Genomic DNA, 23,480 nt, shown 5'->3' with positions numbered 1-23,480 from the left:
TTACGTTCAAGACTCCTTACGCCTCACGTAATATGGAAATTCGAAACCTTCAACGATCACCCAAACCTTACCCATTTTAAACTTTTTTGTTTGTGTGGCCAAACTATTTAGAATTGATAGGGAGGTCTTGCCCTAACTTATAGAACTTACATTAGATATCCAAATAAGCAAAAGAAAACTAAACGACACATACTTTCCCAGAAATCTTGGAAAAAACCATTTAGCTTCTCTCGTTTTGTGCCAGAAATAGAAATAATGAGTTTTAAAAAAACTTGTATCATTAGAATTTGTGAATTTTTTTCGATTAAATGGAGCAGAACTTTCTTTCTAAAATTCAAGAAAGGACAGCCCTTAAAAATGTTCTAGCATACCTGCTAGGAAAACGCCAAAAATCAGCTCGAAACAAACATCATTTGATAAATTTGGCAGCTTTAAAACTTCTCTGCTTGCTTTGATTGAAGACCTTGGCAGATGGAGAATAAAATTTAGCTATTTTTTTCTATCAAATTTTCTAATCAAGCCCCAAATCCTCATCAGCTTTCAATGACAATTAGTTCCGGGAGAGAGTTCACTGAGGGACCCTTTGTGTATGAGACGGTTAGGCGACGCTGCGGCTCAAAAAACGATTTTTCAGGCATCGAACCCTAGTCACAACATCCCTTCCACTCAAACGCCCCCAGTAATAGCGCCACTGCACTCCAGCCAAGCAACCCTGACCTTAACTCAGTACCACCGAGTCAACAAGCCCCAGTCAATGTTCACCCTCCCTCAATAAAAGAGATCAAAGAGGCAATCACGAAGCCGAGGAATCGCAAGGCGCCAGGCACAGATTCTATCCCGGCAGGAGTCTACAAAGCTGCTCCTATTCTCGCTGAGAAACTACAGAAGCTCTTGCAGTGACTCTGCTTAACCGATTCCGCAAAGTCCACAACGAAAGAACCCACCCCAGCCAATCTGGTTTCCGAGCTGGCACGGGCTGTATTGACCAACTCTTTACCTTGACACAGATTTTTGAACACAGCAAAGCATCAATAAATCACCGTTGCTGTCTTTATTGACTTCGTTACGGCCTTCGATTCAGTCATCCGGGGAGGAATTTGGAGGGCAATGGAAGAGGACTGTGTCCCACCTAAGATCATACGACTCATTCAGGCTTGCTATCAACACACACGAGCTAGCATCAAGGTGAACGGAGAACTTACTCCGCTACTCGATATCGACTTCGGTGTGAGGCAAGGGTCTATAAAATCTCCGACCTATTCAATTTTGTCGTCGATTGGGTAATGAAAAAGGCTATGCTAAACTTTGAAGCAGTCAAGTTTCTGACTTGAAAATTCATTTCGCGTATTTTGAAAATTCTGTTCGAGTTCCTGACTTGATCAAAATTCTGTAAGTGCGTTTTGACCTTTTTGGAAATTCTGTTCACATGTATCTAATCTTGGAAAGTTCTGTTAAAGTGTTTCTGAGTTTTGCAAGTTTCTATTCACGTGTTTCTGACTTTTTGAAAATTCTGATCACTTGTTTCTAACTTATTGAAAGTTATGTTCCCGTGTTTCTGGCTGTTTCTTTTTACATGTTCTCTGACTTTTTGAAAATTTGGTTCGCGTGCTTCTGACTTATTCTGAAAATTTTGTAAGTTTATTTTGATATTTTGAAAACTCTGTGTGTTCGTGACTTCTTTAAGTTTCAGTTCACATATTTCTAACTTATTGTAAATTCGGTTCGCGTGGTTCTGACTTTGGTAAATTTTGTGGGCGTGTTTTGACTTATTATGTTTACGTGTTTTTCTGACTTTTTGAAAACTCTGTTTGTTTGTTTCAAAAGCTAACATGGGGGGGGGATAGATTACCTAGGTTAAAATAGTTAACAGACAACTTAGGTCAATCTGTCTTTTTAAAAATACTATTTGTGTGCTTTTGAGTTTCTCAAGTTTCTATTCACATGCTTCTGACTTTAAAAATCTTGTTCAATTGTTTTTGCTTCTGAGAATTCTTTTCCCTTGAGTTTTATTTTTTCAAGTTTCTGTTGACATATTTGCTTTTTGAAAATTCTGCTGACATGATTTTTACTTTTTGAAAGTTCTGTTTGTGTATTTCTGAATTCTTCAAGTTTCTATGCGCATGTTTCTGACTTTTGAAAAATTCTGTTGTTTTTTTTCCTTTTTAAAGTTCTGTTCCCGTGTTCACAACTTTTAAAAGCTTCTGTTATGTGTTTGACTTTTTTGAAAATCCTCTTTGCATACATCTGACCTTGAAAATTCTGTTCCCATGGTTCTGATTTTTTCACGTTTCTGTTCACATTTTTCTGACTTTTTGAAAGTTGGGTTCGGGTGTTTCTAACTTGTTGAAAATTTTATGTTTTTTACTTATGAAAATCCCTTTTTTCTTACCTTTTGGACATAGTGTTCCCGTGTTTCTAACTTTTTCAAGTTTTTGTTCACGTGTTTGACTTTTTTGAAAATTCTGTTTGCATGTATCTGAGCATTGACAATTCTGTTTCCATGCTTCTGCATTTTTTCAAGTTTCTGTTGCTGAGTTTCTAAAATTTAGTAACTTCAGTTCGCGTATTTCAATGTTTTTGAAAATTCTGTTCACGTGTTTTTGACTTGTTGGAAATTTTGTAAATGTGTTTCGACTTTTTGAAACTCCCTTTGAGTTTTTATAAGTTGCTAAAAATTTTATAAGCGTGTTGTGACAGTTTGAAAACTTGTTATGTCTTTCTGATCTTTTGAGGTTTCTGTTCACAAATTCTGAATTTTTTGAAATTATGGTTTGCATGTTTCTGACTTTTTGAAAATTGTGTTTGCTTGTTTTTGATTTGTTAAAAATACTCTTTGTTGTAAGTAACTTTTTAGTAGTTCAGTTAGTTTAAGAAATTACAAGTACTTTTGCGTTAATTATCTAGTTTGCATAAAGTTTTCTGACCCCTAATGTTGATTTTCTTTCTTTTTCTACATAATGTTACAAGGCAAGAATGGACTGGTGACCTCATGAAAAGAATTCCATTTCCTAAAACGATTTTTTTTTTTAATGGTCTAAAAATATAGAAGCATAACAGAATAGTGCAAAAGAACATTTAAAATGAAACAACATCACACACACTATTACAAATTACTAATATCATTGAAACACTTAGGATGTTAAGAAGCTGTTCCGTAAAATAATTCCTAATGTCCTCTCTTGACAGTACAGTTATTGTCTTACTTTGTAACCAATATAATATTCACTATTCCATTCCATATGTTTCGTTATTTATATTGTTGGGTTGAATGACTGCATCTGTTGACACAGCATCAATAACATGATTGATGGTCAAAAAGCACTTTGCTGTTGACCAACTCATCTTTATACACATTAGAGATATTATCGACTAATGGCTGTTTTATCTTTTTTGTCATTTCATTGTCTATTGTTACATTATTTTACATAGGTAACACTTCCGACACTTAGATAAAATATGGCTTATGACATTGCTACATATATGGCTACATATATGCTACAAATATGGCTTACGCCTGTCTTCTTCTTCTCACTTTGAATGCTAATACCAGAAACATAATGAAGACATTTTATCAATCAGCATACTGTTACCAGCAGCACTAGCAAGAAGCTTGCCCTCGTTGTCAACTATTAGTTTTAGGCTTGCATTATTTTTGAGCCCTTGCTTCTCTGGAAATCTTACTCTTGAATAACCAACATTATTACGCTTGAATTTTTTTCTGGCACTCCAAAGAAATTTAATGACAACGTAAGATTACGTTTCTTACTTGTATAAAATATAATATGCCCTTTTCAAGGTAACATCAATCTATTTATAACAACGGATTTAAATTTCTTTATCCCTTTAGCAACCTAAGAAAGTTTCATCTGAATGAACAATAGATATTTAACCAAGGAAGAACATCTGTCAATCACCCCTCAAATTCCCCTACTAGCAGGCACATGGGGGTTTCCATAGAAACCAGGCAAATGCCTGTATCTTAACCCCCTTGGTCTGAAGGGAACAAACAGATGTCTGTTCTGACATAGGCATAACCTCCATTACAACCATCCACCATCTCTGCAGGAGCATTTCAGAGTTCAGTGACACAATTCTTTTTACTATTGCCAGGATTTACAAATCATACAAACAGTGCCACTACATGCTTTCACAAAATCAATCTTCTTGTCTCTTAGACCAAAGCCTGCGTTTGTGTCCTTTCTGCTTTGCTGGTATACCAGTCTTAAAATTGAACCAGGGTTTATTTGTGTTCATACCTATATTGTATTTGAGACTATATGGTTTCTACAGAACCTGACATGATCTGTTGATACACCTCCTGAACCTTTTCAGTACCCTTCTTGAGCAAGGCATTCTAATTCTGGCAGAAAGGGCACTCCAAGGACTATCCCATTCCATTTGATTGTATTGTTGGAAAAGCTGCTCATACTTGATTGGTCGCAGAAAGAAGAGGCTACCTTGGACTTAACCAACAATGCTGTCAACTGCAAAAGTATAAGTATTCAGCTCAAAGGAATCAGGACAGTCTGTAAAGAAAAGATCAAGTTGATATGATCCATTAGGACCAACAAATTTGTTGGAAACAGCAAACTCCTGAAGTTCACAGGACACAGATAGATCATAAAAGTAGGATCCCTTCTGATCTGTGACTTTACAGTGAAGCCATATATCTCCTGCAAAATTGGCGGTGGTGTTGGATTAGTGGCAGTTCTAGGCCTGGGCAGGGAGTGGATACTGCCCCATCCAGTTTCTGCCATTTCACATTAAATTCCTTTATTTTATAATTTTAAAACTCCTGTGGCATACCTTCCTCCTCCCCTCAGATTGTGAGGTATAAACCTGTTACTGCTTTATCTTAAATATGTTTATCTTAATTCTTTATCTTAAGAATGATATTAAATTTTCCTTTGTAATCAAACTTTACACTGAGTCCAAAATACCTGTGATTTACCTGTGCAGCCATTTAAACATTTGCCTCTCAATTACTTAGACTATCTGTCTTGGCTTTTCTCTTTCTACAATTAGCCATGTCTTGATGCACACTACTGCAAAATACTTGATTTTTAATTCAAAAGCATGACATGAGATGCTAAGTCACCATTTTGGCTTGAATGAATAGGGGTTCATTCCAGAAGCTAATTACCATTAATAGCTTTCTGACTGTTTGTTATTCCTTTTCTTGTAAAATGTTGTATTACAATGAATTCACTGAGTTATACACTCATAATTTGCAAAAGGATTCTGTTGCTCTTAAGTACTTACAATAATAAACACATTATACTGTTTTGGAAAAGAATTATCACCTTGCTAAAAATAAAAATAGACTAAACTCATCAAATTATGCCATGCTTGTAGCCTATGTACCCATATTTAAAATTTTCAAGCAACCAATTTTGGGAACAAGTGTGGATCTAGATCAAAATCTTGGGGGACACCAATGTGAGAAAAGCTCCCATCAGCGCAATTTACAACATGACAAAGGTGTCAATAGTTGACCAAATTGTCAAATTTATGCTGAAAAACGAGTAAAAAAAGAAATTGTCAAATTTATGCTGAAAAACGAGTAAAAACAGAAATTGTCAAATTTATGCTGAAAAACGAGTAAAAAATGAAAAAAAAACAAGGAATGAGGGGACCATAAAAAATCGTGGGGGGCCTGGAGTCCCCCTGGATCTGCCAAGGTTTGGGAAGACAGTAGAAGATGCTGGCAGCCTAAAAAGAATCTGATTAAATTGTAGAGTATGTTATCTCTTGGGGCATTAAATCATCAAAACCGGAAACAAGATAACACTGAACATTCTATAGGTTAGTAGGTCTACAGCTGATAGAAACTAAATGTCCTTCCATTTTTCTTCTTGAAATTAATGTGATGTAAGTAAACAAGAGAGTCGACCAACAGTTTGAGGATGTACACATAAAATAGAACAAATCTTAAAACTCAGAATTGTTTCAGTAATACAAAATCTTCTTGTGCTTATCTGTTCTTTTATTTATTTGCCTTATTCAATTCCAATGTAAAATATAACTAGGCAATGAGGAGTTTCATAAATTAGAAATTACATTTTTTGGAAACTGTTTAATATTAAACAACAACTGGGTATTCCCACAACCAGAACACTTTTGCCATCTATAGCTGAATCAACTTTTACATTATAGTACCTTTTTTATTTTTTTCAATGCTGCACAATTTTTTATGAATTGAATTTTATGCATAAGCATGGTTTAAAAAACATGCAGCATGTCTCATGTTTTTTGCTAAAGATTGGGCAGTGGAGAGGGGTTTAAGGTGGAAGATGCACCAAATTTCTGCCCTTATTACTAACTGAGTCCAAGTTCCTATCTTTAACTGGAAAAAGTCTAAATTGACTATAAAAATCTGATTAATAGAAACATGTTGCATACTTTAAGAAAATAATTTCATTACTATAGTGTTTCCTTATAGCCTAGAGCTGTACCGGTCACAATTGGGGGGAGGGGGGTCATGCTTTTGTCAGAGTAATGACTTATATTTGGAAAGAGTACTAAATGGTGATGCTGTTTTGTTAATACTGCATTTTCATCAGAAGAGCAGTAAATCTCCAGTGGTAGCCTACCCTCATTTGTTACTGGTCTACCATGCTAGGCTAGTAAAATGGTGAATAACAAAGAATGCAAACACATATTTTAGTCCCAACAGTGTTATCAATGATGAGAATTAACCAATGGTGGTTCTGGGATTGGACAAGGAGGGGGGCAGCTGCCCCAACCCATTTTTTTTACAAATTTCTTTTATTTTATTATTTCACAGTCCATTAAAGGGTAAATATATACTAAATCATATTATAGAGTTAGGAATAAAGTGAATACACAATTCGTTGCCTTTTTTATGCTGATTATGAATATAATAATCATTTCTATCAAAAATGAATTTCAGCTCCCCCCTATATATGTCAATTCAGGGTATATATTTCTACATTAGGGGGGGGGGACAAATTTTGTTTCTGATGTAAATGAGAGGTAAGTTTAAACTTTACTCCCACCCCTAATGTAGAAATATATACCCTGAATTGGAATATATAAGGGGGGGGGGCTAAATTCATTTCTGATAGAAATGATTATTATATTTGTAATCAGCATAAAAAAAGGCATCAAATTGTATATTCACTTTATTCCTAACTCAATAATATGGTTTGGTATATATTTACCCATTAAAGTACCTTGTCCACACCCAAGATTACAAGGCCTTAAACTGCTACTGGAATCAACTAGCCTAAGTTTTTCATTGCAATATCTCAATAAAAATACTTTATTGTCATCAGCCTAAAGATAATTTGCTTCTACAGCATTCTTGATTCTGGTTGAAACACCATCTTTGAAGCAATGCCACTTCACAATGAGCAAATTATAACTAGGTCAAACTTCTCGAAATCAGAACCAACTAGAACAGCACTAATTTCCGATAGTAAAGGCCTAGTAAATACATTTGAAACATAGCCTAGTTGAACATGATTAAAGCTAAGAAAAGATCAGGTTAAGCTGAAAAGGATTTGAACTGGGCCTATTACTACCATTCAAAACCATATTAATGCATAACCAACCAATTTATGCAGATCATTTTATAACTAATTTGCACAATGAGAACTTAAAACGTAGTTCTCTAATTCTTTCTTTTGAACCAATCGTCAGGTAGGCTAAACAAGAAAGTCGACTGACGATTTGAGGGTGTACATGTATACTGAAGTAAATTTCAGGTTGATTATTCTCTCCTACGATCAAACAATAAATTGGCTACACATATGATCATGAGAGTGATGCAGGAATCATTTAATTCGAAATACATTTACCACAGAAAATATAGAACACACCAAGGATTACCTTGTGTTTTTCCCTTTTAACTAATTGCCTTGCTCAATTCGACACTAAAATATAACTAGGTGGCGAGGCGTATGGTGACGCTGAAATTGAAATCATCAAAAAGTGATTGGCTGTAACAGTCAGTGGGTATGTCCTACCATCTTTGCGTTAGCGCCATCTAAGGCAGCTTTTTAATTATGATCATCCTATTCATTAATGTTTATAAACACTTTCTTTTGTAAATTAATTTTCTTCTCTAACTCTGAGTAAACTAGGCTTTTTAGCCTAGTTGATGCATTTAAAATGAGTGAAGGAGAATTAAATGTAGATAGTATCATTTCCAGACTTCTAGAAGGTTTGTTTGCCCATGTTTTGTTTACTTTCGGATTTCTAAAGTCCTCCAGCTTCCAGGCTAGGCTATAGAAGAGCATATTTTAAGGATAGATGGTTAATAGTAATGCCCAGAAGTAATATTGGTAATGTTTAGTGATTTGCCACTTCTAAAGGAAATATTCAAACAAATAAAAGTAGTAGACTAGCCTACTTTTAGATTCATTAGGCCCTATTTTATGCTCTATCCAAATATCATGGTTGCTTTTCTGACAATGCTCCCATATAAAGTAAGATTACTCAAAAGCTAATCATCATTTGAACATTCATATTGCTGCAATCTCTTATATGCTAGGCTACCACCAAGAAAGTCAATTTTTCACCACTGGATTTGGCTGAATTTTCTTAAAAAAAATAGCCTATGATTAGATTGAATATTAAAAATAAATAATATTCTTGGTTTTAAATACATTGACAGGCTAATCACATATGTTATTCTTATGGCTAATCTTGTGATGTTATTCATATGAAAAATGTTTTATTCCAAAATTATGGCCCTAAACAGGTTAATTTTGTAATATAGTTTACAGTCACCTAGGCTACTATACTTTGCTATCTATCATAACTGAAAACATAGATGTGTTGTAGATTTCACAGAAGTCCAATTTGAGTTGTATCTGAGTAAACACTTCTACCCTTGGGTTAAAGCCAATAGGCTACAAGGGCTGTTCTTATGCTCTAAGATCTTACATCTAAGATCTCACAGATTTCTGTTCTTTTGCTCATCTTTGTTCCAAGATCTTACAGTTCACTGATGCTAGCAAAAAATATAAAGGATGATGATATACTGATCATTATTCTTAGACTGCTAATCAGAGCAGAATGATGAAAGGCATTTGCAAAAGAATGCCATAAGATCTTAGTACTTAAAAGATTTCACTTTTAAGCATTCTTTGTCAAGAGATATAGATCTTAGCACAGAGATGAGTAAAAGAACAGGCCTAGTGTCTTCTTTAATCAGTGTCTGGCTTAAAACTGATTATGGTTTGCCAAAACTCAGAGCCTAGAACAGCTTAGGGCATTAATTTGAAACTTTCAAGGCATGTTGAACCAACCAAAAGGCACTGTGTCCACACTACTGCTTTAAAGACTAAAGGTGCTCAGGTGAAAACTTCAGAGAATGATGAACTAGCCCACAACATACTATATGGATACATGTTGTCAAATGAATGTATCAGCAATGCCTAAGGGACAGCTTAGATTATAGGCTGCTTACAACTACAGCTACCCAGGCTATTACTACTTGTGACTGCAACTCCTTGCAATTGTGACTATTTCTGACTCTGACTACAATTAGTTGTGACCACTTGATGTGACTGCAACTATTAACAATTGCATGTACTTGTAACTATGACTGCAACTACTTGCAGTTGTGACTGCAACTAGCTCCAACTTCTAATGGTAAATTTTTACCAAATCATAGTACTGACCTATAAATAAAGTGAACATACCATTTGATGCCTTTTTTTATGCCCTTTCCAAGTATAATAACCATTTTTGTCGGAAAGGAGTTTTACCCCCACCCCTATATAACAATTCAGGGTATATATTTGCAAATTAGGGGGGTGGGGGGGGGGTAAAGTTTAAACTTACCTCCCATTTACATTGGAAATAAAATTTGCCCCCACCCCCTCTAATGTGCAACTATATACCCTGAACTGGTATATATAGGGGTGGGGGTAAAATTCATTTCTGACAAAAATGATTATTACATTTGTAAAGAGCATAAAAAAAGGTATCAAGTGGTATATTCACTTTAGTTGTAAGCCAATAATACAATTTGATAAAATTTTACCCTTCTAACAACTACATTTTATGACTACTTGTAATTCCAAATACTTGTATCTGTCACTGTGACTAATTGTAACTGAAACTGCTTGGGATTGCAACTATTACTACTGTAGTTGTAATTGTGACTGCAGTTGCTACTGGTACCACAGTTAGTGCTACTACAACTATTCAACTAAATCAGAATGGACCAAAGTAAAATGTTAAATTAAATCTAAAGACACTATATGTATCCAGATTGACAAAAGAGTGTCTATGTTATCAGGAAGAGCTAGGGATAACTTTTAATTTCAACAGCAACTGGGAGGTGTGAAAGTGAATAAAGGATTATTGACCAAATCTGTGAGAAAGAACATTTATTTCTACCCATATATTATCAAACCTGCTTATATTTGATATTAAGTTTCATTTTTAAGAGGTTTTCCCAGGTGTTTCACTTTATTTAACCGTTTTTTGATGTTATAAAGTTTTTATTTTCTATTCACAAGTGACTTGTCATTTGTCTACTAATAAACAGATGTTTGTTTGTTTGTAAACAAGTCCAGGCTGAATTCAGTGTTCTTCTCCTTCTTCGGAATTTGCAGCCAGTAATAAAGCGCAGTTGCCAAACGCTAAATACTAAAACCTGCATTGATTACGTTGGCTCGTCCGTTTTTGTGTTTTTTTTAGTGGATAATTTGTGCAGAAGGGAGCAATAGCAAACAAACAAGAGGCCGAATTGGTACCAGCGGGATTTTAATCCTTAAACTGCTGGGAATAGGTGATTTGAGTATTGCACTTCCCATATTCTGTCTACTTCGAAAATTGTCAAGGCAATAAATTTAGCGTTCTGAGCATCGACGAGATATAATACTTTCATTTGAGCGCCAGAAGAGGAAAAGCTAGCAGAAGAGTTGAAAGTAACTGTGGCAAGTGCTCTAGTGGTATCTGCCGAGAGTTATTTGTCCAAGAGCAAATCATTTGCAGCAAATTGTGTCGTTTATTTCGATTTTTGTCAATAATTTATCCTAAAGTTTGGACTTTACACTAACGCTACCTAGCGGCGCTGAATTCTCGTGTTACTGGTTGCATTCTGTTATACAAGTTGCGTTCTATTAACTGTTACCTGAGTTGCGTTTTATTTGGTGTCGCCTTGATATCAGTGCCTGAAAGTTGCAGAATGCCACCAAAAAGGCTTCGAGAAAGCCCAAGAAAGGCAAAGACATTTGCGCTGCTTGTGATGAGAGTCTGGATGAAGAATCTAGTGCAATGAACTGTGACATTTGTAAACAATGGCTTTGCATCGATTGCCTTGAAATTAGCAAACCCGAGTATAATTTTCTGACAAAAATGACAAGGATATTAGGCTGCGAATGGAAGTGTCCTGTTTGTAAAGGTAACACCCATAGTGGCGCTAGTGCAGCTGAAATACAAGCCATAGTTAACAAAACGCTTGAACCACTTGAACCTGCAATAACTGCTGTACAGGACCTAGATATTAAAATAAAGAATGCAGTTAAACAGTCATTTAGTGAATTTAAAAAAGAGTTCAAGAAAGACATTGATGCCAAGTTCAAGGATGTGGAGACTCGTATTACTTCGCTTGAAGAAGCCCCGGGGGCTGCTAGTAATCCTGATGTGTTACAAAAGCTAATCAAATCTCAAGTAGAATCACTTAAAGATGAAATGAACCAGCAACTTAAGAGCCATGTGAGAAAATGGATCACTGAAGATAGAGATAAACAAAGACGCAAATTAAATATGCTAGCATTCGGAATATTGCCGCTACCCACTGATGAGACATTCATTCGTGACTTCTTACGTAACGAATACCGTCTTCAGTGGATAGCTGTAAAAAATGTTTGGCGCCTCGTCAGTCAGAATAACTCCCGGAATGAAAATGAATTGCATAAGGCGAGCCTCATTATTTTTTCGGTTGATGAATTAAAAATTAAGAAAGTGATCCTGCAAAAGTCATATGAGAGAAAAGGAACAGGCCAAATTCAGTTTAGAAATGATGTTTCAAAAGCCGACCGTATAAAGAGGACAAAGCTGTATGAAGTACTTCATGCGCGACAAGCTAATGGTGAAGAAAACCTAGTCATTCGAGGCAACAGAATTGTTCCAAAAACGTGCCCACCTCCACAGCACCAGCTGCAATGGACACGATCTAGATAATTCTCAAAGAAATATAGATAGTAGTGTAAATAGCCCTGTGTCTTCTAATGTTGAAATAAGTGCTATTGATGAATAAAGTGAATCTTTTTACAGTGCAAGATCAGTAAGCTGTATTCTTTCCGAGCAGACTGTTTTCATGAGTGACGTTTCAAACCACAGCAGCATAGAGTCTGGGGAATGTAATGATCTGGATAATAGCCCGAATAAAAGTTGCACGCATTGGATGAACAATGGTCTGAAAGTTGTCTTCAGTAACGTAGATTGTTTAACCTCAAAGCTCCATGAGATAAAATATGCCGTTTTGACGGAAAAAGCAGACGTTTAAGCTTTCTGCGAGATTAAACCTAAATGGACCAACACTCCTCTTGGAGATACCCAGATCCAGATACCCGATTATACCTTGGTCACCAACTTATCTAGAGAAGGAGGAAGAGGAATAGCCGTGTACATCTAAAGCTCTCTGAAGGTAGGAAGCATAGATATTAATTCAGATTATGAACCATATATTGAACAAGTGTGGATATCTGTCCTCCTGCCTTGTGGGCCATTTTACATTGGTTGCATGTATAGAAGCCCCAGTTCCCCTAGCCTTGAATCCTCTTTACTTGCTATGAGTACTTCAATTGATATTAAAATGAAGCTACGAGGAAACATAATTATTGTTGGTGATTTCAATCTCCCAAATATTCAATGGGTCAATGGATTTGGTTTTTCTGAAAATAGTTTAATAAGACCATTCCTGGAGTGCCTATTTAATCATTCTTTGTACCAGGCAGTTAAGTTCCCGACAAGATATAGAAATAGCCAGAACCCTTCGCTACTTGATCTGCTACTAGCAAAAGACCAAGAGTCTATAATAAGCATCAAGCCCCTACCACCATTTGGAGCTAGTGACCACATTGTCATAAGTTGCAGTTTTAGACTGTATCCCCAAAGACTAGAATTTACAAAGCACGTGTACACTGATTACAGTCTAATTTGTCAGGAACTGACTCAATGTGATTGGTCTTTCATTGAGAATACAGATGTGGAAGAGTCATGGACAACTACGAAAAGAATATTATTGAAGGCTATTGAAAATCACTCTTCTACAAAATGGAAAAGGAAACCAATAACCCTCCCGTATATTACAAAAGAAATAAAAATGGCTAGGAACAGAAAAAAGAAATACTGGAAGCTGTACACAAAGAATCAAAAACCAGGCTGACTATTACACAAAATATAAGCAGGCGCGAAACAAGCTTAGAAGTCTCTCCAGAAATATCACCGAGAAGTATGAGGAATCAGTGGCAGCTGCAACAAAAACTAACCCTAAGAAATTTTGGAGGTATGTGTCATCGGGTAAGCCTGGAAGGCATTCTGTCACTCAGCTTGTACAAGATGGATCTAAAATCTGCGACCCAAGGAAGATAGCTAATGCATTAAATAAGCAGTTTATTTCAGTATTTACAGTTGCAGATAATGCCCCACTTCCAGACCCCCCGCAGTACGAAATTCAAAAAAGTATGCCGCCCATTAATATTACTAAAGTAGATGTAGAGACTCGACTAAAGAAGATTAACCCAAATAAATCAACAGGACCTGACGGAGTGCCCCTCGGCTCTTAAAGGAGACGTATGCAGTACTATCACATCCTCTCACCCTACTATTCCAAAAGTCCCTAAATACTAAATCTATTCCACAAGACTGGAAGGAAGCTTACATTACACCTGTTCATAAAGGAAGCACCAGAGATGAAGTCAGCAACTATTGACCAATTAGTCTCACCTTGGGAGTGGGAAAACTTCTTGAAGGCATAGTTAACTCAGCCATTATTGAACACCTAAATGTGAACAAGCTACTATCTCCTAGCCAACATGGCTTCCGCCCCAGTTGATCAGTTGATACTAACCTCATTGACGCTTACGAGCATGTCACAGAACTTATGGACATGGGATCCCCAGTTGATATGATATTATTAGACTTAGCGAAAGCATTTGATAAAGTATGTCATAGGAGGCTAAATTCTAAACTCCATGCAATAGGCCTCCACGATGAAGTCATAAATTGGACGATGCAATTTCTTACCAACAGGAAGCAGGTGGTAAGAGTATTTGGGGATGGTGGATCAATTTTCTTCTCAGAATCAGCAGATGTAGAAAGCGGAGTACCCCAAGGCATGGTTTTGGGCCCAACTCTATTCAACATCTATATTAATGATGCATCTTCAATCATAAAGAATAAGATTTGCTTATATGCTGATGATTCCAAAATAATCGGTCCGATTTATGACCCCCACAGTACCAAAGACATCCAAGCAGATCTCGACGCACTCTCAACGTGGGCAAAAACCTGGCGACTAGAATTTAATATCCAGAAATGCAAGGTCATACACTTTGGAGCAAACAACCCTCTCAGCCAGTATTTTATGGAATCCAATTGTGGTTTTAAACAGCCACTTACAACCAGTCACTGCGAAAAAGATCTGGGAGTCTTGGTTGATAACAAGCTCAAATTCAACTTACACACGCAGTCTACAGTAGCCAAAGCCAACCAAACTCTCGGTATAATAAAGAGAACGTTCTGCAGTAGATCTCCAGCAGTGATTACTAAGCTCCTAAAGGGCCTGATCCGACCAAAATTAGAATTTGGGATGTCCATTACCACGCCAGTTAACAAGCTTGACCAATCGATTATGGAATCGGTGCAGCGGAGAGCAACGAAATGCATAAGGAGTTTTCAAAATTTGCCATATTCTACCAGACTCCAGAGGCTCAAAATACCATCTCTCACATACCGACGTAAGCGGGGAGATGTATTGATGACATTCAAATTGATCTGCAACCACAATATCATCCCTGACTTAGTCCAGTTAGATAGTTCGTCAAGAACATGAGGGCACCCCCTAAAGCTGTACCGGAAATATGCTAATACCAGGCTGCGAAACAAATTGTTCTCCAACCATGTTGTTGGATTATGGACTTCCCTTAGCTAGAATGCAGACATGTCCCCTAATACTGAAGCCTTCAAGTCAGCTGTTGACAGAGATTGGTGCAGCAAGCCATGGCACACAGTTTGGGATGTGCCCGATGAGCTGAGCCACCATCATCATTGACCAGCGTCTACAGGATTCGTCCTTATCGCTGGCTAGTGCAATTTAAGGCGATTTAAGGTAATAACACTTGGGAACTTTCTGGGCATGGTGTTGGGAATACTTATTAAATCAAAAGACAATACTTGCATCCAAGATTGTCAGAGAGTGTATATGCATTATCTAAGGAACAACTAACTTAATTAAGTGGAAACTCCAAGGGAACAATGAACTAAATCAAAAGAATTTATGCTCATCCAGTTTGTCATAAAAGTGTGCCTGCAATGTCTTATGAATGTGTAAGGGTATTAACTTAAAACTTTCAGAGTGTGTTAGGGGGATGTTGAGCTGAATCAAAAAGATACTATGTGCATCTCAGTCATCAAAAGGATATATCTGGAATATCCTAGGAACAGCTAACAGTATCAAAATAGAACTTTCTTTGCAATCTGAGAGGAATGTTGATTTAAATCAAAACACAAGTGAGCTTTCAAAAGTGTCTATCTGTGGTATCTCAAGGGAATTATGAAAAAATTGTTTGGCATGTTGAGAGTGGGGGGTGACCAACGTTTGTCTCTATTTAGGGTTGTAACATTATAGCAGTTGGAATGGCTCCAGTGTTATAGAAGTACTGTTGTTAAATTACAGTTAAATAAAAACCCAATCAGTAAAATTTGTAAAATAAGGAAATATAGGGTAAAATTGCTGTTTTAGAATTGCCCTGTAGCTGAAAAACCAGGTGAAGATTTTTTTGGTACTTCCTTGTTATATAGAACACATATGAGAATTTGTATTGCAAACATGAGACAGTGCCCAGTTTTCATTGCCTTTATGCCAGACAATTAGCTTTGGCTCTGTGTGAAAATACATTATAGCTATATTTCAATTAAATATTTAGTTGGTACTTTGGTTAGGTATGTTTAGATTAAGTATGTAATATATACTATGTTTTACCCCCCCCCCTCCCCCCTCCCTAATGTGCAAATATATAGCCCAAGTTTGTTTCTAAACTATTATATTTTTATTTTACTTAGGAATATTTTATTATGATTAACCTAACTTATATTCTTGGGTGTGTTCTATATAACAAGGAAGTACCATTTCTTCTTCTTTTTGTTTCTATCTTTATTTCAGCTTTTATTGAAAATTTTTAAAGATTTTTATTTTCCTAGGCTTGAAAAGGTAATACCTCTCCTCTATTTTGAAAACAATTTTAAAAAATTTCTTAATATAAACAAATTCAGATTTTGTTAAAATATTAATTAGTTCAAAGCACATAAATTTGGTTAATGCTCATTTTATTTATTTACTAACAGTATTTATTAACAGTAAAAAAAAGCTTGGCAAAACACACCAAGTTTGTCCAGGCCTTAAGCCTAGAACACACTTAACTTTTTTGGGGGCACTCCTTTCAGCAGCTCAGTGGCAAAACAATAGCAGTACAAAAAAAATCTTTTGCACTAGATTTTCAGAATTAAAAATAATGGACATGGACACCATTTGTCAACTACAGCTTATCAGTAGTTGCAGGATTGATCTCAGCTTATCATTTAGTCCTTTTATTATTATTGTTAAGTTCTTTTGTTATTAAAGCTTATATTATTTTTGAATATTTATTTCATTAAAAAAAATTATTAATTTTTAAATTCTTTCATTATTAAATATTTAACTATTATTCATTATTCAGATCTTTTGATTTTCATGCCGAAGAGAAGGAAACAATTAACAATTACCTTTTTTATGATCACAATGAAATTTGGCACTGTTTTTGCAAATCAGCACTAAAACCTAGAAAAAGTTTACACACACACATATATATACACCTCAAATTGACACTGTTTTCTTTGCAAATTGACACCAATTTATCAAATCAGTGTCAAAAAGAGCTATGTGTGTTCTAGGCTTTAGACTGGGTAACATTGCTATAGATCATGAATTTTGGAGACCACACTGCCTTTCCATGACAATAAAATAAAAGTTCAAAATAGGGATAAAATCCTTTTTAATAGACAGTGTATAATAAATTTCACAAAAAAAAATACCAGATATTTTGGTCACATATGCAAAGGCCAAATGATTTTGCTTTCTGTAATTTTTTTTTATATATCTTTTGGTATTTAGTGGTATTTTTGGTATTTGGTATTAGTTTTACCCATCAAAAGCTACAAGCTTGAGAAAATTTATCTGATTTTTGAAAGAAAGACCCCCTCGAAAAAGGGAGAAAGACCCCCTCGAAGTCATAGAATTATTGTGAAAATCACACCATTAGATTCAGCATATCAAAGAACCCTACTGTAGAGGTTTCAAGCTCATATCAGAAAAATGTGGAATTTTGTAATTTTTACTATACTTCTTCTTCTATTTTACAGCAGGCGGGCTTTTCAGTAACACTATTTAGCCCTCTTCCTTTTGCTTCACTCTGTGGGCTACAGAGCTACTGGCTTGATTGCCTCATATTTATTAGATATATTCAGATATCTTTCAGCAGATCTTTCGACTCTAGGAGTTCAAATATAAGACGATAGATGTCGATTTCTATGCTCTGTGTGTAGGTATAGTTTGCTAGGCTCTTGGCTGATAGTGGGATTTTGTGTTGTTTGAAGTATTTTAACAGTTTAGAAAGCAAGGTATGTTGTGCAGACGTCAGCATATTACATTCAAATAGGCAATGGTCAATTGTTTCATTATTCATATTACAATGCCTGCAAAGAGGGGACAGGGGAATTGATCCACTTGATTTAGAAAGCTTATATGAGAATGCAAGGAAATTTAGTCCATTTGTTCCAGAACGAATTCTATGATAAATTTTAGAAAGATACTTATTGGGAAAGGGGGAAAGGATAGGATTAATCTTATTAAAATTAATATCTGATAGCCTCCATCGGTAAATATCTCTAATTGGGATTGGTCTCCCACTTGGCTGGTCAATATTTATAGCATTTTTTGCTATTTCATCAACCTGATGATTACCACTTATGCCAGAGTGGCTAGGAATGTACTGAAAGTAAGTTTTTATGCCACTTGAAGCAAGATTATCAATAATACTGAGACAATGATAAGTGTCAATGTCCAACTATAATACTATAATACATGTTTATTTGTTTCTTCTTCTTTTTCTATGGGTGATTGTATCAATCCTGTGGAACTAAAGTGTCAAGAGAGGGCTGATTCTAATGGAAGTGGAAAGTTCTAGTACCCTTTTTAAGTCACCAAAAAAATTGGAGGGCAACTAGGCCCCCTCCCACGCCACTTTTTTCCCAAAATTGTAGTTATAAATTTACCTATGGTTTTATTTGTTATTAGGATGTATGCATACATTTTTTGAGTGAAGAGGGGAGGACAAATTTTCTGCTGGAAGGATTTTGCATGGGGAGAATTTTCCATGGAGAGGGAAGTTCCCAGGGGGTGAAATTTTGCACTGGGTGAATTTGCCAGAGTTTCTATGCAAAATTTCTTTATTTGCCTTGCTTTTTCTTTACCAATTCAGTTTTAGCCATGGTGATATTAAGGGTAATTGTCCAGGGCAAATTTTTGCCAGGATTGAATTGCCCAGAGGATATTTCTGCTCATTGTAAAAAACAAGCAGAAAGTAAATCAAAAATAAATTTTTTCAACTAAAAGTAAGGAGCAACATTAAAACTTAAAACAAACAGAAATTATTACAGATATGAGGGGAGTTGCCCCCTCTTCAGCACCATGCTCTTTACACTAAAGTCTAAATTTTGTCCCAGTTCTTTAAAAACAACTGAAGCACAAGGTTTGTTTGATTAGAACAATAGGTAGCTCTTTTTAAAGGGCCAGAAACTGTAGCGTGAAGAGTGAGGTGTTGAGGAGGGGGGCAACCCCCCTAATATATGTAATAATTTCTGTTCGTTTTAAGTTTTAATGTTGCTCCTTACTTTCAGTTGAAAAAACTGTTGTTGTTTTTTTTAATGAAGCTTAGAGACAAACATTTTTCTGAAGGCAATGGAAAAAATATGTCAATAAAAGTAAAGGTACATAAAAATGAAGAAAAAGTAGTTAATTTAAAAAAAAAAATACACAATACAATAGCCTATCCTACTTACAAAAACTAAGATATAAACTCCTAGCATTCAGTTCTGCTGAGCAATGCCAAAGCATTGGATTGATATTTTTTAACAATATCGACAGTTTTGAACTTTGTTATTAAACACCAAAATATTTAAAGCCTTTAGACTCAATTATTTATGCAAAGAAACGTATTATCAAAGAATTTTGCTCAAAGTAAAAAACTAGAAATAAAATGAGGAAAATGAAATAAAAATTTTTAATTCAATATTTTTAGAATACCTATGGGAGAAGTTTTTCAAGGAAAACTAAAGAGCCACATTAAACCCAAGACAAGTGGAAATAAAGTCAAATAGCAACTCGGGGCTATTGAAGGCTATAGAGTATAGAAATCTTTATATAGAAACAGACTCAAATAGTAATTCAAGTATAAAGCAAGCATAAATCCCTATCCATAAATAAGTAAAATCCAATACCAAAAAATTAAATAGATAATGAAGTTAGACTCAATACAAACAGAAACTAGAGCAAACAGGAATACAGCTATTGCCCAGGAATGTGCCTTGTAAAGACCAAAACATCATTTTTGAATCTTTTCTCTTTTATACTTTTAATAAACACAAAATTGCCAAGACTTTCAGAAATTAATATTAATATATACTAAACTGTGAATCTGCATTTCATTTGATATTTTTATTAATATTGGTTAATATGATGATTTTCTTTCTTCTTTTTTTTGATGTTATGACAAATGGAAACACAGCTTGAAACAAGAATTATTTTCAGAAGATTGTATCCTTATCTTTGCATACTTGCTACCCTGATGAAAAAATTTTCCAACAAAACATGACTAAAGTTGATAAACCTTTGGCCTTGAACATAACTAGGGCAGTTGTAAATTTTCAGTTTTTGTTGTTATTTATAACCTTTGCATATAGAACCAGAGTAATTTGGGTTAGAATTCTAATATTTGTATTGTTTTGAGTTAATTGGGTTACAGATTTGTTATTTGTAATGTTTGTGTACCCCTGACTTGCTATGCAACATAAACAGGCATTTCCTGTAAAAGGGAAAGCAATACTAGAGTTAAGTTTTACCTTAAATACACCTTAAATTGCATGTCCAGAAAGATAAGGTGGTGCTGAACCTCCTGTAGAAAATCTCACTGGTGGTGTTTCTGGGTTATGATCCACCATGGAAAAAGGGGGGCAGCATAGTAGCAATGCTACTTGGCAGTTTTCATGGTCTAGTAAAATGTATTTGCAGCTTTTGGAATTCAGGCAAATGATGCTACTGCAGCTTTGGAACTTTTTCCATACCTGGCTATGATCTCACATCACAGTTCAGCCTCCATTCAGTATTGGCCCACTCTTGATCAAATTTTATTTCTTTATCATATTGATTGAAATTTAAATCTCAATTTAATAACAAAAACTTCCTACCAATATCAAATACATTACCTTTGCATTCTATAGCCACCATGCTCTACTATTATTTATTTTTTCTCCTTCTACCCATTTACCCTATACTTTCAATTTGAAAAGTTTCTAACTTAAATTGATTTACTGAGGTTTCAATTGATTAACTCATTTTACAATAATTCTCTTTTATTTCTAATTACCCATGACAGCAAGGGACTGCTCCCCTCTCACTATACTAAAACATTTTTTTCCCTTCAACACTCCTCTAACCATACTATAATATATATAGGCTACTACATCATTGTATATTGTGCTTGAACACACTCATTGAGCCTTGCATTATTGGGGAATTAAAATTCTTATATGTACAAATTTTCCATTCCAATTTAAACCTCTTTCATATTATACACACGCACTTATATATGTATAGTAAGTAAGGAGTGATGCAGCTCAATAGTAACAAAAACTAAAGAAATGGAACTTTGACATCAAGAGATATATCAAAAGAGTTGGCTTATTGTGCTAATTCCAAATATATAAGGTTCATTAAGTTTAGCGTTACCCATCAAAAGCTTCAAGCCTCATAAAATTTGCCTGAGTTTTGAAAGGGGGGGGGGTCAAGGAATATTAATGAAAATCAGTCTATCAGATTCAGCATATCCAAGAACCCTATTTTAGAATTGTCAAGCTCCCATCTGCAAAATACAGAATTTTGTTTTTTTTTTTTCATATCAGAGATGCATGTTTTTTTCCTAGAGGTGATCATATCTAACCAATAGTCAAAGGATATTGGGAAAGGGCTCACTCAAACAAGAATCAAAAGTTCTAAGTCCTTTTTAAGTGACCAAAAATATTGGAGGGCAACTAGTTCCCCTCCCTATCCCCTTTTTTCCTCAGAGTCGTCTGATTAAAATTTTGAAATAGCCATTTTGTCCAGCATAGTTGAAAAGCCCAGAAAATATGTCTTTGGGGATAACATGATCCCCCACAGCCCCTGGGCTGTGGGGGGTCAAAAGGTCTGTTAGTCATGATATTTCTCCTTTGTTTACCTGTAGTATTTTTTATTACCAAAAATACAGACATTGTTTTTTTTTTGGTGGGGGATTATTTTCCAGGGGAAATTTTACATTTTAGGGATTTAACATAATTCCTATACAACATTCTTTTTATTTGTCTTACTTTCTGTTTGCCTACTCAAATTTGCATTTGGAGAACTTCTGGGGGAAGTATCCTGGGACGATTTTTATTGTGTTTGGATTTCCAGGAAAAAATTTCCACAAAGGGGGGATTTCTGGAGTCATTGGAAACCAATTAAAAATTTAAGTCTTTCAAATGAAAGTATCCTAAGGAAAATGTTTCAGGCTGAATCGTAAGTGGGAGGGGGATTGTCAATGAGGATGGAATTGTCTGGAGGAAATTTTACATGGGAGAAACTTTCCATGGAGTAGTTTCCTATGAGGGGAGGGAATTTTCCATTGAGGTTGAACCAGATTTACTGGCATTATTTGAAAAACGGTCAGAAATTAAATTTAAAAAACAAACAAGTTTTTTTTAGTTAAAGTAAGGAGCAACATTTAAACTCAAATTAAACAGGAATTATTCCGCATATGAAGGGTTTGCCCCCTCCTCAATACCTTCCTCTTCATGCTGTTTGGCTGTTTGTTCTAATTCTTTAAGAATGGCTCCTGAAACACAAGGCTGTTTAATTAGAATAGGAAACTTTTTTAAAAGTGCTAAAAGCTTTTGCATAAAGAGCAAGGTATTGAGGAGTTAGTACAGCCCCTCATATGCAGAGTAATTACTATTTTTTTATCTTTAATGTTGCTCCTTATTTTCTGTTAAAAAAAAAACTTGTTTTTTTTTTTTATTTAATGCCATACAAGTATAGGATCTTCAGCAAAGCTTTTCTGTTGGCTGAATGAAATGCTTGCTCATAATCTATAAAATGGAGGACTTAATCTAAGTGTGAAAATTTACCAAATGTTTATCAATGGGGAATTTCGGGATGCCCCTGACTAGGTTTTGATGTACATCAGTCATCCTTATGGCATTTATTTTCAGTAAGAGGTAGTCGCCCTGGAAAAACAGTTCAGATGTCAGAAGCTGAAGTCAGAGGTTTATGTCTTAAATCAAGAGAAATTTTTCTGTCACAGCCAATATTACTTGAACTTGAAGCTCCTCTTAAGATATGTGGTAAGATACTGCTTTTCTGGTAAGCACGCAAGATGAAAGGAGCTTGGATAAGTGTTCCCTGTTCTTTCCCACCCTGCCCTCAAGGAATTCCCTCATTATTTCCCTTGTTTTTTGTAAAAAAAAAATTCTCTTTGTTAGATTTTTTTTTGCTTTTTCTGAATTCTTGCAAGCGTGCCTCTACCTCCTATTTTGGTTTGTTGGTTTTGCTAGTTTATTAATGAAGTACGTAGGAACAGTAATTTTTATACATGGTGCAACTTGGAAATGTTTAGAAAGTCTTTTAAGTTATTAATTAAAAAAACTTTTTCCACAAAATAAGTTTTTCAAAGAAAAGTAAAGAACTCCATTAAACACAAAATGAGCAAAACCAAAATCAAATAATCTACCAAGCGTGAAACTACCACAAATCAGCATCGATAAATAAATGAAACCCAAAACGAACAGACATTACAATAATTAACATAAGTTGGGCGCAAAACCCCTATGCCTTCCCAAGGCCAAAACAAAATTTGCACTTTACTGAAAAAATATAAATGTTTTTACTTTTATAACTTTAATAAATCCAATAATATTAACATTTTGATTACTAAATATCAGTA

The 23,480-nt window shown here is 35.2% G+C and overlaps 2 protein-coding genes across 6 annotated transcripts in view; one reads left to right on the top strand and one right to left on the bottom strand.

Moving 5' to 3' along the window:
• Positions 1-7,910, bottom strand: part of LOC148950472 (REST corepressor 2-like) — a 59,794-nt gene extending 51,884 nt beyond the window's left edge. For 2 of the 5 annotated variants that reach the window (XM_089092432.1, XM_089092430.1), the window contains exon 1: positions 7,855-7,910. The gene's annotated coding sequence lies outside the window, so the exon portion shown is untranslated. Of the gene's footprint in view, positions 1-4,256; positions 4,505-7,577; positions 7,669-7,854 lie in introns of those variants that run through there. The other 3 variants (XM_089092429.1, XM_089092431.1, XM_089092428.1) reach the window with 3 other exon arrangements.
• A 142-nt stretch (positions 7,911-8,052) lies between these two features.
• The window catches only part of LOC148950471 (serine/threonine-protein phosphatase PP1-beta catalytic subunit), a 45,514-nt gene continuing 30,086 nt past the window's right edge, over positions 8,053-23,480 (top strand). Inside the window, exons 1-2 of the mRNA XM_089092427.1 lie at positions 8,053-8,188; positions 22,750-22,881. Coding sequence (XP_088948553.1) covers positions 8,137-8,188; positions 22,750-22,881 — 184 coding nt within the window. The 5' untranslated portion in view covers positions 8,053-8,136. The remainder of the gene's footprint in view (positions 8,189-22,749; positions 22,882-23,480) is intronic.

The sequence above is a fragment of the Artemia sp. Qi Xiang Cuo genome, chromosome 7 (genome assembly GCF_049724085.1).
Source record: "Artemia sp. Qi Xiang Cuo chromosome 7, ASM4972408v1, whole genome shotgun sequence".
In the NCBI taxonomy this organism is placed as follows: domain Eukaryota; kingdom Metazoa; phylum Arthropoda; class Branchiopoda; order Anostraca; family Artemiidae; genus Artemia; species Artemia sp. Qi Xiang Cuo.
Note: the sequence above shows the minus strand (reverse complement) of the source record. Positions and strands in the feature narration are given on the sequence as shown.